We start from the raw sequence: 18,823 nt of genomic DNA, 5'->3' as shown, positions 1-18,823 counted from the left end.
TCCCCTTCTGATCCATCATACATATTATTGCCAAATCAGTTTTCCTATTTTGTTATTCAAAAACTTTCAGTAACTTTCTTTATCTATTAAATAAAATGAAAAATTCAAAGTTTGACATTAAAAGCTCTTAGAAATCTCTCAAATCTATTTGTCCTCTATATTTCAAATTCCAAGATCTAGCAAAAACTTTTCTAAATCAAACTTTCCCTCCTTCCAGCTACTGCTCTCTGTACCTAAAATGCCTTCCCTCACATCTTTCCCTAAATCCAAACTAGCACAGAATCAGAGAAGATCAAGATAGGAATTTCAAAAGGCCATCTAATCCAAGCTACACTTGAATAAAAATTATTTCCTAATATCTAGTCTTTCTAGAGAGACCTTCAGTGAGAAAGAAGCCAATAAGCCCTAATTTTAAGGAAGGTTTTCCTTACATCAAGTAAAAGAAAAAGACAGAAAAAGAGAGACAGAGACTGAGACAGAAGGCAACTACAACTTATTAGAAGCACAATAGTAGTCTTCAAGTATTTAAAGGTCCTATTGAAATAAGGATTTTTTTTTTTGGTGGAGGGCCCCAGAGTCCAGAATGAAGAACAAAATATAGGATTTATAAGAGGCAAACTTAGATTTGGTATAAAGAAAACCTTCTTGATATCTAGAGGTAGTTACATATGAAGACACACATATATACTTCAGATCACCTTAGCTTTCTTGAGTATCATATCTCATTTTGACTGATCTAGAAGTCCACTATGACCCTGACAGAAATAGTCCAGGATTCTGAATTCAAGCATCTTGGGAAAAGTGGTTTCTCCTTCTTCAGAAGCACTACTGATTTATTTATACCACCTTCCAGACACCAATATATACTACTACTGCAGCACCTACAGCTGTTATAGAGGAGGGAAATTATGGAGAGGGAGCCCACCTTACTTATTACCTTCAACAACAATTGCTGATCACATGCTTATAGTCAGTAGAGCAGAACCTCCTATTCTATCATCCTGCTTCTACCCCAGTTCTCAGAGTTATCATCAGGGAAAGCAAGTGATATGGAGGATGGCCCAGCAAGCCAGTCTAGCAGAAGCAGCAAGGTACCTCATATCAGGCAAGTCAGACGACCATCACCGCCACTATCATATTCCCTCAAACACTAATGGAGACAGCTTTGGACCTGGAACTCCTAAGTCCAATTTGTAGAAATGCCTCCAGCTCAATTCTCTCAGTCAGCACAGTGGGAAATAATATCTGTGGAAATGTCATCTAGTCACTGCTCCTGCTGATGCTTACAGTCACTTGTCACTGATGACTTAGAAATGAATATTCTTGGAGTCATAGGTCTTAATACTGTTCAATGGTATGACATCAAAAACCAATAGGATTTTATCAGTGGAAATGATTTTAAATAAGAAGCACTAACATCTCTTTTGCTATTACCTCCTAAGAATATTGGGATTTTCCCATCTGACTTGTAGCTGACTTCCATTTGTGTTGTTTCCACCCCCATTAGAATGTGAACTCCTATGAGAGCAGAGATTGTCCTATGAGAGCACAATCCTTTGCACAAAACTTTTAATAAATACCTCATTCATTCAATTGATCTATCAACAATAATTTATTAAGTGCTCATTAGGTTCCCAACATTTTAAGTACTGGGAATATAAGGGGAAAAAATGAAATCACTCTTGCTTTCAATGAATTTTACTCTATTTGAGGGTACAAGGTGAGTATATGCAAATATTTACTAAATATATCTAAGGTATTTTTTTTAGGGCAAAAAGACTAGTAACTAGGGGATGGGGGGCCAAGAAAGGCGTCATACAGAACATAGGTGTGAGATGAACTTTGAAGAAAACTAGGGATTCTAAGGGGTAGAGGTAAAGGGGGAATAAACTTTAGGTGTTATTGGCTCCTAATCCAGTGCTTTCCCATTAAACCCCATGTGTATATTGTGCTCTATCTCAATTTTTAGGGTAAATCTGGACATTCTGCCAAATAATAAAACTACAATGAATATGTTGTCACTTATCCTGCCCCTTTTACATTTTCACAGAAACATTTTGTTATGTGACATGCTATATCCATTGTGAAATATCATTAAAATTTTACATAAGAGATATCATTGTAAGTTAATGGTTAAATTCATTTAGTGTCTGAAAATAACTTTAAGGAATGATTTCTATCTTTTGTGATATTACTCAAAAGGTTGGGAATAACCCCTCCCCCCAAAAAAAATTCCAATCTCACAACATATAAATGATCAAAACATAGGAATAGTCTCCAAAAGAAGAAATATAAACTAATAACACTTGAAAAAATGCTCAGCTGTCACATAACAAAAATACAAAATTTAAAACAATTCTTAGGCACAAATTCTCATTCATCAAAATGGTTAAAAAGAAAGAAGCAATAAAACTAAAAGTGGGGTTGTGGAAAAACAAGGACATTCACTCATTCCTGTTAGAACTGTAAACATGTAAAATCTTTTTGGAAGTAAAATCTGCATTATACAGTGAAAGCTGCAAAAATAATGCTTTATGAGTCAACAGTTACTTTGCTGCAAATGTACTCTGAAAGTGTCATTTAAAAAAAAGCTATCTACTCAATCATGTCATAGCATTATTATATATATAAATATAAAAACTGGAAATAATCTAACCTTCCAAAAATAGTTAGATAAAATGAAGTCCATTAAACAAAAGGGAACATTATATCACAATTAAGATAGCTTAAGTATGAAAAACACAGACATTGTAAAGACTTTTAATGAAATAATTTTTGGGGAAAAAGCAGAATCAGGAGAATAGCATACACACTGTAAAAGTAAATGAGGATGACTGAACAAAGAATCCTGATGAAAGCTCAAAGTAACTGAAAAGCGACCACTTTGCATGATACTTTGATAAGAATTTAAATGTAAGTAAATTCTTATCAAAGTATCATGCAAAGTGGTCGCTTTTGTAAGTAGTTACTTAGCAGCTAGATAGTTCAGATAGGTAAGAGTGCTAGGCCCGAGAGTTCAAATTCAACCTCAGATATTAGCAAACCACTCCAGTATCTTTGCCAAGAAAACTCCCCTGGACATTATCACCACATTATGGTCCAAAGGATCATGAAGAGTCAGTCATGACTGAACAACTTAAATTACTGAAAAAAATTTATTTAGTGGTTTTGATATTCAGTTTTTAATAAAATATTTAAATAAGAACAAATGTTCCAAACTGAATAGGAAAGAAAAAATATCATTTTGGACAAATCTGCCTTAGCTATGACCTGCTTTTTGTTGATCAGTCATGTCAAATTCTTCATGAACTCATTTGGGATTTTCTTGGCAGAAATACTAGAGTGATTTTGCCATCTCCCTCTCCAGTTATTATTATTGGATTAATTATTATTAATTAGTATGTACTACCTGCTAGAGATCAATTTTTGATTTACTGGAAATCCTTCTTGAAACTATACCATCTCCTAAAGGCAATAAGTTCCATAAGTTTGTTGTTGTGTCATTTTTTTTTACTCCACTTCTGCCTAATAATAATATTAATTCATAACACATTTCACAGTTTACAAAACACTTTCTTCATAATAACACTGTGAGGTAGGGAGTGCAAATATTTTTATTCCCATTGTGCAGAAGAGGAAGTGAGCATCCAAAGAGATGAATTGGAGTCTAGATCTACTGGTTTTAAGTTCAGGGCTTTAGACAAAATTGAAAGGAAAAGTTGGTTCTAAGTTTCTAATTTGGTCACCAAATCTGTTTTCATTCCAACCACATATTTCAGAATTGCATAAAAATGATTATCTACCCAGTTCAATTTTTGTTATTTTTTAAAAATCTCTTTTAAATCTTAGATCAGTTCTCATATGGGGACTCTCTCATTTTCTTGATTATTCATTAATTTTAGTTGTCCTTTTTTTGGACATTGTCTAACTTCATTTCATATCTTCCTTCCATATAGCAGTAAGACTGAAGTATTCCAGGTGCTGATGAACACAATTCTAAAAATGGGTCGGAAATTTCATGTTTAATTTTTAATACCTTTCCTGATACCCACAATTTTATCTTTGGACTCCTCATTTCCACATTCCTCAATCCCTTACAATCTGATTTCTTTTTGAACCTAGCACTTGAGTGCAGCTGTTCTATTCTTTCAAAGATTGCCAAACATCTTTTAATTCCTAATCCAGTGTCTTTTCCTCTGATCTCACTGCCCTTGGCTTTTCTACAGATTTCAGCATTGCTTCTCACACTTTTCTCCTGAGATGCTTTCTCCTGGTTCTCTTATCTCTGATAGTACCTTCTTGGTCTTTACTGGTTGCTCATTCTCCTCCTGCTCCCCCCAAAATACTCTTTGTTATACTTCTTTCTTGGGAATCTTTTCTGCTTCCACTTTTCAACATTCATCTCTGTACAAATGAAGTTATACATCTCTCTCTAATCTCAGGCCTTTATCTCTAAATGCCTTTTAGACATCTATACCTTTTGATGTCAGGAGAACATCCCAAGATAGTGAGGAGAACTCACTATCTTCCTCTTTAACTCACTGTTATACTCAACTTCCTTTCTGTTGATAACATCATTCCATTCCTCACACAAGAAACTACACCTATGGTCATCTAAGGCCTCTCCTCATATACACATACTGCCAAAATCTGTTTTACCTTAATATTTTAAAAATTTGTTTTCTTCTCTGTAGTCACATGGCATTGTCATGACCTCTCATTTGAATTATTATAATAGTCTCTGGATTATTTTATTTGTCCCTTTGCCTGATTTGACATCCCATTTCTAGCTTCTCTATGGACTTATTGCACACTGTGCTTTGACCTTACAATTCACTCCCTCTTTGCTTCCATCTTTCAGAATTCTTCAGGTCTCAATTCAGGTGCCACCTATTCCTTTCTCTTTCTCTCATCTTCAATTATAATCAGTCTGTGCAAATCATACCACCTTTGTGGGATGTGAGCCTCTTCAAGGGAGCACCCATGCCACAGTTCCTAGCATATAGTAGATGCTTAATAAACCCTTGCAGAATATTCTTCCGATTTTTAGCAAAATTAAGAAGAGGTAAACACTGTCCCAGACAATTGAATTCACTTAATTCTTAAACTTCCATAAAGTCTTTTTAAAAAAAGTCTACAGTAATTTAGTTACAAAACAAATATAACTAAAGTATACACATACCTAACCTTAGGAGTAAGAGATGGCTGGCTCCCTGACTCAAGTATCTTCCCATTTCAATCCATCCACAGCTGCCAAACTGGTTTTTCTAAAACAGATCTGACCATGTTACTCTTCAATTCAATAAACTCCAATGGTTCCCTTTTACCTCCACAATCAAACAGAAAATGTTACTCGGCTTTTGAAGCCCTTTAGAACCTTTCTAACCCTTCTAGTCTTGTTACATCTTACTTTTCAACAAAAACTGCAATCCAATCTTACTGGTCTCCATATTATTCCTTGAATAAGATCCTCAATCTTTTGACTCCATACATTTTCACTGAATGTTTCCCATATCTGGAATTCTCTTCCTTATCTCTGCCTCCTGCTAAAATTCTACCTTTACAAGATGTTTTACCTGATCTCCCTTAATGCTAGTGCCTTTCCTCTGCTGAATATTTCCAATTTATCTTGTATACACCTTGTTTAGATACAGTTACTTGCAAGCTGTCTCTCCCATTAAACTTCAAGCTCCTTTAGAATAAGGACAATCTTTTGCCTTTCTATGTATCCCCAGCACTTGGACAATACTATTCAATAAATGCTTATTGTCTGACTGAATCCTTCATTTTCTTCCACATACCACAAAAGCATCTGACATCTGAAGAAAGGTTTGAACTCTTAATAGGAGCTAACTTTATTGAGAATTTAAGAAAAAAAATAGGACTTTTGGGCTCTCTAAAGCTGACCAGGTTTCTTTTGTGTAACATATAGAAAAGACATGGTCCTGGGAGTAAGAAAACCTGAATTGTTTTCTTTGCTTTGTCATTAACTGGACATTTAACTTTTCTGGGCACTGGCTCCTTCATTTATAAATTTAAGTGGTTAGACTATATACTCTTTTAAAATTTCATTCAGGCCTATGAATCTACAGTTCTAATTTGGAACATCAAAGTAATTATTCATAAATCCTGTAAAATATGAACAATGGAGTGATCCTAAAATAACTTTGGTAGCTAAGGCCTTTTCTAGAAAATTAAGACTTCTGATAAATTTAACATATAAATACAATGACAAGCTAGAAAGTATAAGAATATGGCAACAGTATAATTTGGGTTCTCCTTTTGCTTTTTTCTTTCCATTGTGAAACCAAAATGAAGTAGTAAATCCATGAAGAGGACATAAAACACAAAAATATGGCTAAATAAGATGCATAGAAAGAAAGCTGGCATCACCCTATGTCTCCCACACTACTTCAAATTAGGAATTCTAATGATCAGAACAAATTCAACAAGAGAAAATAAAAACACTGGAAGCAAGTAAATTATATAAAATACAAGAAAGGCAAAGATGTATTGTAAAACAGAAATAGTGGAAAAAGCATTAGATTAGGAAAGCCGTTATTCTAACTTTAACTTAATAAGTAACTAGCTGTGTGGCACAGAGAATAGATATCACAATTCTCTGAGTCTCAGTTCTTTCATCAATCAAATAAAGGAGCTGAAATAGATTCTTATCTCCAAAATTATATTTGATACTGAGATTTAACAGGAATCAATTCTGGGTCTATATCCAGAACTCATTTTTAATGAGTTATGCATTTGTTAATACAATTGTTATGCAACATGAAATGCTTAAAAGTACATCTTAACACAAATGTACTAAAATCTGATAGAATAATGATCCTTACATACGTAAGTTACATAGATTTAGATAAATGAGCAGTAAAACATAAACTGAAAATAATACAAAATGGCTAACACTTATATGCCATTTCAAGGTAACTAAAGAAACAATCAAAACTGGTGACTTAAAAAAGTAGAATAGAACTTATACTTTTAGGTGGCAGTGAGTTTAAGAATAATTTAACAATGTAATTATATTTCAAATACGAAAGATACAAATTTTATTAGTAGACCTTAAAGGACAGTGATCTAAATTTCAAAACCCTCAACTTTTTATCTAAGAAAATTCTAACCCTTGAGTTAGTAAGTGATCAGTATGGAATAATAAACAGTGAAGATAATGTAAAATATCATTTTAAAACAAGGCAAAAACTATGACAAATTCCTGAAATTAAGAATTGTGATTGGAAATTAATATTAATAGAAATTAATGGTGGGGTTATGTTATTTTAAGTATTAAAATACAATTTAATCTAGATGAATAGCCTGGAATCATTTGAAAACAAAAAATCCTTGCCTTTTCCCCTTAGGAAATCATTCTAATCTTGCAAGTATTTTAAGTCCCTCTTTGTCCATGTCATTTATTTAATTTGAAACTACATAAACTTTATATTTGTCACCCTACAATGGCTGCATAATGAACAGTCATCTATTCTCTTTTTACCGCTATAGATATATACCCAATTATTACTCAAAAAAACTGCCATTATGAAGGACATAGGTATTACCACGCTTATGGATGCTTTGATAAGTAATATGACAATCTATATCTTTTCTATTAAGAATCAATTAGATTTCAAATCTTTTTTGGGGTAATATATTAATAGGAAATGAGAACTATCACTAATGAAATGTAACAAAATATACTAATGGGAATTTCTTAAAACTAATGCAGATTTTCCCAGTAAAGATATTAATAGAACTTTCCCTAAAACTTTGTACAAATATACAAGGATACACTGACAAACATTATTAATGTGTTCCATCAAAATAAAATGGGTATATGATATATTATAAGACAGCAGCAAGCTTGGAATGTCACTGACCATTCTACTTGTATTACAGGAAACCAGCTGAAAATGTTACATTGGAATTTTACAATAGTATGAAGAGGTATAGTAGAAATGATATTATTGAAAAAGTGATGTTAGTCAGGGAATATCATCTGGCATTTGACTATACTTTGGCTTTACATAAAGAATATGTTGTTGAATATGTTTGAGCTTTATTTCTACACAAGTTGAATGTTTTATTTGTATATAGGGAAATTTGGTATATAAAGAAGCGCAGTGATGAAGATTTCATTAAAGCAAAGGTACTTTCTGTAAGACTGAAAATCATACCTAATATGTTATACTTAAAAACTTTCAAAGATCTATGGTTTTATCATAATTGATTTCAACTAATAGAGATTTATAACCTTGTAGAAGACTATGTAAGTGGTCTTTATAATGCTATAGCTAAAAAAAATGTGTCATCTGGTGGTCAACCCCCTGGTAAAAACAAACCAAAAAAAAAAAAAAAAAAACAACAACCTCTCTGAACTTAACTAGTTGATCTTTGGACTGCAGATGCACAATCCATTTTTAGGTCCTTACTCAAAGTCTTTTGTGCTTGGTAGAACCAGCTAGAGTTTACATCATACTAGGGTAATAGTTGAAATTCCAGCATCATTTCCACAAAATAAAGCAACCGAGTAGAACCTTACAAATTAAGTATTCTTACAGTGATAAAAGCTTTTATTAAAATGACCTGTGCCTTGCTTAAATGCTGATACTTCCCAGGGAGGAAAAAAAAAAACCTAAATGAAATCTACTGATGACACAAACTGTAATAAGCTTCAGGTTGATTTTAAACCCCACAAGGATATCTTTTACATAACTGAAAAGATTAAATATTTTCAAATGATTTGCTATACTATTTCTAAGTTGGCTTCTCAGCAATTGCTAGTTGCCTTTTTAGCTATCTGATGTCACAGTTAATAAACTTGTCACTCTATGATCATCAATATGAAAATGCTAATTTTGTATACATGTATGCCTGCGCAAGCACCTGTGTGCTCATGCACGCACACACACACACAAACACCTACCTCCTCTAGCTCTCCTGAAGAAACAGGATTATCTTCATATGCAGGGAATTGACAGCCTGCTTTACAACTGCAAAAATTATTTATTTCTTCTTCACAAGGTGCCAGTATTTTGCAATTCACTTCCGAGTTTTCTATATGCTCTGTTTCTACAGATTCTTTCATGCTACACTCCACACACTGATCTTGCTTTCCTATTGGCAAAATCCCAGCTGATTCCTCCTGGGAATCCAGTGATGTCTGAGCACTCTTCTCCATTCCAGATTTTTTCAATCTGGGAAGGAATTTTCCGGACTCAAGCTCTGACTTTCCATAGTAATGCCCTTCTTTCTCCGCATCTTCTTCCAGGGGTTTGAGATCTGCTTGTGGATCTTCAAACACATCAACTTGAGAAGGGAGCGGATTTGCCTCATCTTTTTCAGATTCAAATTCTGACTCACTTCCTCCTCCTGGAGACAGTTCAGATGCAGAAATTGGGCGAAAGTGAGTCCTTGGAGAAATCCTTATAGCCCTATATTGTGTTCTGTCAACACCACATATCCTGGGATGAAAAACTTCACTGTCTGAATCAGAGCAGAGGATTGATTTAGGTTTAAAACTAGGGCTGAAAGATGCAATCCCTTCTGGTTCAAATGAACATTCTACATGAAGGACTTGTGAAAATGGATTGTTTAAGTCAAAGGAAGAGAATGAATATTCGAGCCCAGGATCTTCGACTTGAAAGTTACCACAAGCTCCTAGTAAGTCTTCATGGAAGATAAAAGAAAACCCTTTATTTAATCCACTTTCCCCACTCTTAGATTGATCATTCTGTTCAAATGATACAAATGGTCTCCATAACTGCCTGTGACCTGGTGCAAAGCTGTTTCCTGGGGTCATAAAGACATCTGTACCAGCTATTGTCACCACATCAGAAGCTGCACACTGTAGTAAGCTTCCTTTTGTGTGACTAGGTGGTACTACTGCCCATTCCCCATCACTGTTAAATGTTTTGAGTTCTCCGTAAACTCCACCAAGAATAAATGCGTTTTCTTTATCCTCATTTACATCCCAAGGTTTGGAGGGTGTAGTATAATCGCCACCATCTACCTTAGATAGCTCACTTGGAACAAATGCTCTTTTCTCCAAGTTCTCTTTTTGGCCCTCCCATAGATGGTACTCTGATCTCTGCACTGCCTTATTAGGTTCATGGAGGGTTTCCATTTTAGCTTCAGTATCCAAACAGCAGCAGTAGTTATTTACATCTGTTGAAAACAACTCATCATCTATTCTTTCTATTTCTACCATTGCTACAGAATTTCTGTCTGCCATATTTGTCCAAATGTCTTTAATAACCCCTGAGCTGTAGCCATCTCCTGGTGGACTGCTGTCACTACAAACTTGTGTAGCTTCATAATCTTTACTTTCTGTTTTTTGTTCTAGCTGAATACCACAGACAGATTCTAGTTTAGATTTTTTTTTGAAAACCAAATTAGGCATCTCTACTAAAGTTCGATCATTTTGCTGGCAAGTTTCTTCTTGCAAAAAATCTAGAAGTTCTTCATCTACATAATTTGAGGAGACTCTGGGAACTACATAATTAATATCTTCTGCATTAAACTGCGTGGATTCTTCAAACTGAATATTTAAAGTCTCATTGTCTGAACGTGTTTCTTCTGAATGTGACCATGGACTACAAGTTCTTGTTGAAAGATTGGAACAGTGTTCATTTTCATCAAAGGCACTATTTTTGGTCCATATTAGCAACCTAGACTGTGTTTTTCCAAGCATATTAGCACTACTACTAGAATCTGTATTTTCATTTCCCAAGTTGAGTGTTTCAAAAGAAAATGGTAAAACAGAGTTACTGCATTGCACTTCAAACACTGAAAAACAAGAGTTTATACCAGACCCTTCATTAATATCTGAAAAGAGCTCTTGATTGCCAGCAAGCATGTGTGAACTAAGCATTGTGCTGTCTAAGATAGGTGAGAGTCTAATAGGAGAATCACCTCCAAAACTTTCCCCATCTGCATCACCAGAGCTTGAAGATGAACAGCACTCCAAAAATTGAGCTAAATTACTAAGGTCTTGCAAGATTAACCCCTCAGCACCAACAGAGCTGGTAGAATCTGTCCATATTGCACTTTCCCCTTGCAACTCCATTCCATCTAACACTATGCAACATTCTGCCTCAAAATCAGTTTTCTCTTTACTCTTTTGTCGAATCATATTCAAAATCCGACTTTCTCCTTGCATCGTATCTGAGGCACCAGGATCCAACATGGATTGATCAATATCCACTTCATAGAAGTGTGTTAGTTCTGACAGATGAACATCATCTAAATATTTAGTGTCCTCTTGTTGAGAACACAATGAGGTCCCAGTGAGGTCAATATCCTCATTTATAACTGCAGGCATTTCTACAAAGTGACCATCAATGAAAGTACCTGCTGCGAGGTATGTTTTATGAATATTATTGTTGCTAATACAAAGACCATGCACTGATTCTGACAATGCTTCTACTGCTTCTGATGTTAGATCACATGTATCTTGCCTGTTTCGGTATGTAGTCTCAAGTTTACTTTTTCTGCTCACAGGAACAAAATATTCTGCAATTGGTTCCGTATACCATAATGGCTCCTCTTTATATTCTTTTTCATTTCTACTTTCCAAATACAGATCTTTTCCATCAGTGCTGCCAGGATCATTTCTTCCAATTTCTTTCAAATGTCTTTTGCCCCTTTTGCACAGTTGTTTGATAGACCCATTGCTACTGCTGCTGCTACTTCCAGCATGATACTTTCTTTCAGCCCTTTCACTGGTCTTCACAGAAATCCTGCTTTGACCATTTCGCCCTTTTTTGTTTCGAATCTCTCTTGTTCTATGCCTTACTTTAACACATTTCATTGATGCTTTTAATTCTCCCTGATTACCACTTGAACTTGAGCCTGCTTCACTAGAACCTGAAGACCAGGATCGAGGGCGAATTTTTCCTTCAGGTTTGTGTCGGATTTGCTTTTTATAGAAAGCAGGCTTCTCTTCAATTGTGCCATTATTAAACTTGTTCTCTTTCTCAGTTTTACTTTTTTTCAGCTGAATTCGCTCATGTACAGTGCTGGACACTTCACTACTTCTCTCTTTAATGACTTCACTTTCACTATTGCAATCCTTGGGAGAGGACGTGTCTGTGGTAGCTGGTGGAGCTGTGGATGATGAGGATGAGCTAGAGTAAGAGCAAACTTTAGATTTATTCCAAACGGTCATGATTTCTTGCAGGCAAACTGGTTTTTCAGAAAGTGGTGGAAATGCTTCATAGTACCTAAAAGTAAAGAAACTTTCAAAAATTAGCATTTAAAAACATAAACATGATAAATTCTCCCTTATCTGGAAGGACATCAGAAAACTGGGTATTCTAATAAAAGGGATAACATATATAACACTTACAAATAACCAATTTAATGGGTTAGAATACAATGAAATATAGTTAAGGCTAAATCACAAAAGTTCTTCTTTCCAATCTTTCCCTATGTGAAGAGTACAAAAGAAAAGATACATTCTTTATTTTCAAGTTAAGACTGAGTTGATAAGACTAACATACATGAAGTAATGGTGAACAATATAAGACAAGACTATCATCAAATATTCAAGAGGATACAGAGATCACTGTGGGCTACACAAAGCTGGGAAAGTTCTCCTGAAGGAGATGGGACTTGAGCTAGATCTTAACAAATAGAGAGAATTCGGAGTAACAAAGGGGGAAGACATGTCAGACAAAAGGAACATAAGCAAAGTAATTCAGACAGCTATAGTGTAGTGGAAAGAACCCTAGACTGGATTCAGTGGACCTGGCTTTGAAGACCAGCTCTGCTACAAGGTCAATATGGTCTTTAGTATGCCACAAATTCTTTTGGCCTCAAGTTTCCTCATCTGTAAAATGAGAGGCTTGACTTAAGTAGCCTTTTAGCTCTAAATCTTATGATCTTACCAAAAAAGCATATCACATTCATGAAACTTTGGGTTATAATATAGTTCTTATAGGGAGGGTAGAATTCCCTTGCTGAGCAACCAGAAAGCAGAGCAGGAAAATTTTTATTTTCTCTAGTGAAACCAAATGATGATTTCTAATTAGGCCACAAGGTAAAAAGAATAATGTTTGAATAACATTCATTGGGCAGAAGATAGGTAAGAGACAAATCCAGAGTTAGACAGGCTACTTTAGTAAATTCAGGTAGGAAGAGATGAGATACAAGATAATCCACTAAAACATTATAGACAATTAAAGATCATTTTAATACAATGCTTTAAAATTTACAAGACATTACTCTTATAAATGTAGAAATTCTTCCCATCTTGCAGATGGTGAAATTGAGGCTTAGAAAGCGAAATGACTTATTCACAATCATATCATTATAAGTGCCCAGGCCTTTTTTTATTTCAAGTTTGGTGTTCTTTCCACTACACCAATTTGAAATTTAATTTCTTTTTTATTTTTTCTGAACGTATTGCATACAATGCCTTAGGGTCATCCATCACTCAGCAACTGTATTTCATTTATCTCTGGCTTCCCCATATACCTAACACAGTATTTTGAACAAAGGAGATACTTGAACATCGGTTGAATGAGTGAATTAATTGTACTGTAGGGATGGAAAATTAGTTTATCAATTATGGTGGGAAATTAGTTTTATTTTGAAAAGCAAAAACCCCAAACAACTGCATACATTAGTGTCCCAAATAATTTTTAGATGGGCTTTTGATTTTCATGAAGTGTAATCCTGAAATACTAATATTAGATAATAGAGCAGCTATATAAGCTTGTACTCAAAAGGAATTAATCACTGACTCATTGTCAAGCTGGGGAACACAGACTAGGCCTAGAATTCAATAATGAACAGAATTATCAAAATGAGTGATTTTTCTCTTTTGCAACTACAAACATGAATTTTTGCAAGATCTATAGTGAAGATCTAAGCATTTTCTGCTCTTCAAACATGTATTTTATATATAAACTTTTCCTTTCACAGCAGAATGAAATGATCTGGCCACAAATGCACTTGAGAGTGGATTAATGTAAATAGACATCTAAATGCTGTGATTTTTATTAGAAAACTCATTCAACATAGTACTTACTTTAATGATGTACTATGTAGGCATTAAATCTTATGCCATAATCTAATGAATAGAATTACAGTGATGATCAGGTATCAAGTTCTACTAAAGACTTACCATATCAGCATTGGGCAATTTGATCTAACTCTCAAACTCCCTATTTGTAAATATGGAATAATATTTCTCCTTTATCTTGTTTTTATCTATCTTCAGTATAAAGTAATTGTCTGAAGTTTTTTAATTCCCTTGGATGAATAGAAAACAATACTGAAAAATGTATAAAATATTTTGTTCTGCTTTTCAAAAAATACAGAAACCTGTTTCTACACAATTAAAAATAATAGCAACAAATTAAAAAGTGAAAGCTTCCTATTGTAAACCTGATTTTAATACTTAACACATACCAAAGACAACAAGAAATGTGTATATACACACAGAACTTACAAGGAATATGAAAACTAAAAATCAAACTTTTTCTTGTCTATTAATTTGGTTTTAATCAACTTAAATTCACAATTAAAAAAGAAAATAAAATCCCACATACATTTCCACTTGATCCTTTGCTGTGGGAGATATTTCTGCCTCTGGAGAGGGAGATCCCTCTAATTTTTTGTTAATCTTCTCTTCTGTTACAAAACAAAAATTTAAAAATGCTTTTTATTTCACTTTTAAAATATTCATTTGCTTATACTTCAAAAACTCTTAATTTGAAGTTAAATAAACTATTAATACCCCAGAACATGGCTATATTATTTTCTCTATTTAAAAAAGCAACAATAAAAATACATTTGTCATATTTGTCCAGGGTCATCTTCATGTGCCAAAGCTGTCACTAATTAAAGGCTAGAAATTTTCTGAAATGAAGTCTATTATTAATTATATATAAATTTATGAATATGAAAACATGAAGTTATTTGAGTTTTCCTGATATAAAATTCACTTAGAGGTTTAAGAACAGATATGTTTTCAAATATTGGAAATATTATCTTACTATTTTGAAATTCTAAAGATGTATGGTCTTTACATTGCCAGCTATTGGCTAAAATTAACTCATTAAAATGTTTCAAGAAATATCTTAATATGACAGGTCAACAGTTACTGAGTGTCTAGGTCAATTTTGACATTTTATCACATTAAGTTGCAAAAGGGACTTCTCAGCATGACTCTAGTTGTGTCCTCAGATAAACTGCCAAATGTGACTTGTTTTAGACATGAGGAAGGAATATACTTAAACTGATATCAAATATGGGAAGTCAGTAACAAGAATAGTAAGAGGACAAAGGACTTCTTAGCCTTTGTGAGGAACCTGTTTCTTCTAATCCTTGCAGAAGGAGTCATGACCAGGAGTCATAAAGGGTATGTGCAGACATGCACATACATATGTACATTTGTCTCCTGCACTATGGGGACACGCGACAAAAACCCAGATATCTCCTACTTTCTGATAATTTAGTTGTCAGATTCCAAATTACTTCTAAAATGGAAACAATCAAGTTAGCTTCAAAACTAAATTAACAGGTAATTTATCTTGTTTAAGAAAAGTAGGGTACTTCAAATCTCTTGCAGGTTCCTATACCAATATGAAGAAGATAAAAAGATTTAATTCTACTATTATTATTGTTGAAAACATAGATAGCATAGTGCTGCATTTGTTGATTCACTGACGTTACTTATCAAAAAATTTTGTCTATGCTTATCTTGATCAGTAAATTAACAAGTAACAACAAATTTAAGTTCTTAGATCTATGAGCCTATTATATGTTAGAATCATTCATTATAAATACAAATCCCTCACCTTGCTTACTCTGAAGGTCTTTCAGTCTGGAGCAAAGCTCCTCCACTAAAGTTTCAATCCCAGAGCTCTGTATAAGAAGAAAAATAGATAGGTTATGAGCAATTATAAAATTTGGAAAATGATACTTTGTTTTGATACTGATACATAATTCTCACAAGTAAATAAATATATAGTTAACAATATGTTTTTCCTTCTAGTATGGCTAGACCATTTAAATTTGCTTGGCCTCTTGTTGGTAAAATCTGCCAACTTAAGAAGCCCAACATCCCTCTTGCTAGGGACCCCTTCCCAGGAGCAATGAGGGGGTGAGCTGCTCAGATGCTGAGTTCGACAAGTGCACCTGGAGGTCTGGGGAGAAGGTTGGCTGCATATACGACACTCATGGAAGGCAGCATCCTGAGGGATCTGGTGCAAATTATTCAATAAAAAGCAACAAATAAATGATAAACTGGGAAAACATAGGACTTGGTACTTGGTGTTTAGAGACTTTATCATGTCAGATGATACATTCAAATGGAATAGAATAACTAGAAAATTGTGGTGTCAATACAGCAACATTTGTTCACAGTAAATGGCAATATCACAGAAAATCCAATATTTTTATGACAGATTTTATAGGTTCTCTTTGTTATAACCTTAATCCAGGATACTAAATAGCAGCAGAAAGAATTGAACTTTTGAGTTCAGAAGACCTGGGTTCATAGGTTGTCTCCTTCTTTAATAATACAACATCAGACGGCTCACTTCCTTTCTTTGAGATGCAGTTTTCTAATTTGTCAAATGAAGATGAGACTGGCATTATCTGCCTCACAAAGTCAGGAAAATCAGATGAAATAAATAGCCCTTGGAGACAGCCTGATATTGGAAATGGAACTGAGTGAAGAAGACTGCTTTGAATTCCCCTTCGATCCAAGCAACATGACCAGACTATAGGAAAAGTACCTATTTTATTCCCTGAAAATTGGGAAAACTTTGCTTACCTAATGGTATTCTAAAGATTAAATGACATAATGTATATAAAATATTCAGCAAAGTTTAAAGAAATGTCTCAGTGTCAGTTATTGTTATTATTAAAGAACAGGGTCTTATTCACTGGGCAAAAAAAAGACATTAAAAAAGCAAAACATGGATAAATTATATATATATATATATATCCATAAAAAGTATACATTGTACCTATCCATTTGCCATGTATTAAGCATGATACAAAAAAAAAAAAAATTCAAAAAGACCGAGTCTCTGACCTCTAGAAGCATATAACCTTTGGTGGGGGGGAGAGAGGAGAAACCAAAACAAGACTACATAGAGACAGCAGAACAGAAACTTTAATAAATATCTGAATGCACAATAAGTTGTTTTCATATATTCAATATAAAATATATAATTGTAAACCTATTATTAAATTAATTGCATTTTAGGGTAGAGAATTGGGAATATCAGAAAAAACTAAGGGTAAAGTTCACACTAGAGAAAAACAAAAAATAAGTAATAGCTAAAATCTTGATGATAGATAGAGGAGAAAGCCAATTTTTAAAAATTAGCTGGATTATCGGCTCACCAAAAAGTATAAGATATGTATGACTACATTTATCAAAAAAAACAGGGAGAAAGAAAATCCAGAAAATCTAAAAGCATAGGTAAATATATTTTTAAGAAACTTGAGTTATCAGGTTTACATCTGAAGGATAAAAGTCTTATTTAAACTAGAGTTTTAAACAGGTCTTCCCAGTTTTAAAACAAGTAAAACAAGCATACATGACAAAGCACTTCTCTAACTCATCACCATCACCAGAACATTGAGGGTCTAAAAATAAAACTTTACACCATTTGCTTAACTTAAAACGACTTAGCACTGGTATTAAAAATAACCTAAATAAGCAATCATACAGTTACACAGATTAAGACACTAGAAATGCATTATGATGAAAAGATGAACATGAAAATCAACAATTATATTTATGTGTGATATGTAATAGATTTTATAAAGAAAAGAAGACAGAGGGAGAAAGGAAAAGAATACCAAATCTTTCTCTCACTTTTACTCTGCTGCCCACTAAAGACTATGAAAAACTTAAAAGAACCTGTGGCTGAAGTTAGCACCAAATGTCGCTATCACTCCAACTTAATAATTCCATATGAAAAAATTGGCTTACCATACTTTTCAAGGAGTGACAAGTTTTGGAATTACACTCCATTTCCTCCTGATCCTGAAACTAATACTTGTGTCAGCTGACATGCTGCATTCTGTTCTGTAGAGCAAGCCTGGGCTAAAAAACAGTCTCCAGGGCAGCATGCCAGCCTTCAGGGATCGCTTATTCCTCTGCTTTGGCACTCTCAACTGCCTGCAGCTCAGTGTCACATCGCCTCAGAAAGGCTAAATGTATTCAAATGATTTTTTTATTATTAACTGAATTGATTGTATGCTAATATAATTGTTGGTGCCTTATCACAGGTTGCTTCATACCAAATAGTAATGTATCAATTACTATCAATCTATCAATCGAGATTGTATGGTTTTAAAGCTTTGGTTTACTTTAACACACATTAAGTGTAATTTTATGTTAAAAGCATAGGTTAAAAACGAGCTTTATATGTATATTTTTTGTTTCTTTTCTTGACTATTTCTGTATTTTAAATGTTATCTTTATCTTTAAAATATCATGTTCTATACTGATATAGCTAGAAATATGGATAAGTAATTAGGAGGGGGAAGAGGCATCTTATACCCCAAACTGCAATTCAATGCTCCCTAATGGATGCTAATATAATGGAGAAGGGAGAGAGAAAGGCAGGCATTATCAATTGCTGCCAACATGCTGTATGCATCAAACCAGAATTCTAGAGTAAACATATGATTTCAACTGACTGCCTGATGATTCATAACAATGAAAAAATTCTCAGAGGGAACAAGTTATAATAAAAGGCAACTAGGTACCAAGACAATAAAGCAAATATTCCTATTTTATTCAATTTCTTGCTTATCTAGAAGATAAATCACCAGGGAA

General features: G+C 33.9%; 1 protein-coding gene across 5 annotated transcripts in view; it reads right to left on the bottom strand.

Annotated features, from left to right (window-relative positions):
• KIAA0232 (KIAA0232 ortholog) overlaps nucleotides 1-18,823 on the bottom strand; it is a 98,749-nt gene that overhangs the window by 9,847 nt on the left and 70,079 nt on the right. For all 5 annotated transcript variants that reach the window (XM_074274220.1, XM_074274217.1, XM_074274219.1 and 2 more), the window contains 3 exons: nucleotides 15,819-15,885; nucleotides 14,568-14,649; nucleotides 8,936-12,233 (listed from right to left, as the gene is read on the bottom strand). In XM_074274220.1, the coding sequence (XP_074130321.1) occupies nucleotides 8,936-12,233; nucleotides 14,568-14,649; nucleotides 15,819-15,885 (3,447 nt within the window). The remainder of the gene's footprint in view (nucleotides 1-8,935; nucleotides 12,234-14,567; nucleotides 14,650-15,818; nucleotides 15,886-18,823) is intronic.

This window comes from Sminthopsis crassicaudata, chromosome 6 (assembly GCF_048593235.1).
Source record: "Sminthopsis crassicaudata isolate SCR6 chromosome 6, ASM4859323v1, whole genome shotgun sequence".
NCBI lineage: Eukaryota > Metazoa > Chordata > Mammalia > Dasyuromorphia > Dasyuridae > Sminthopsis > Sminthopsis crassicaudata.
This window is presented reverse-complemented; position numbering and strand designations above follow the sequence as displayed.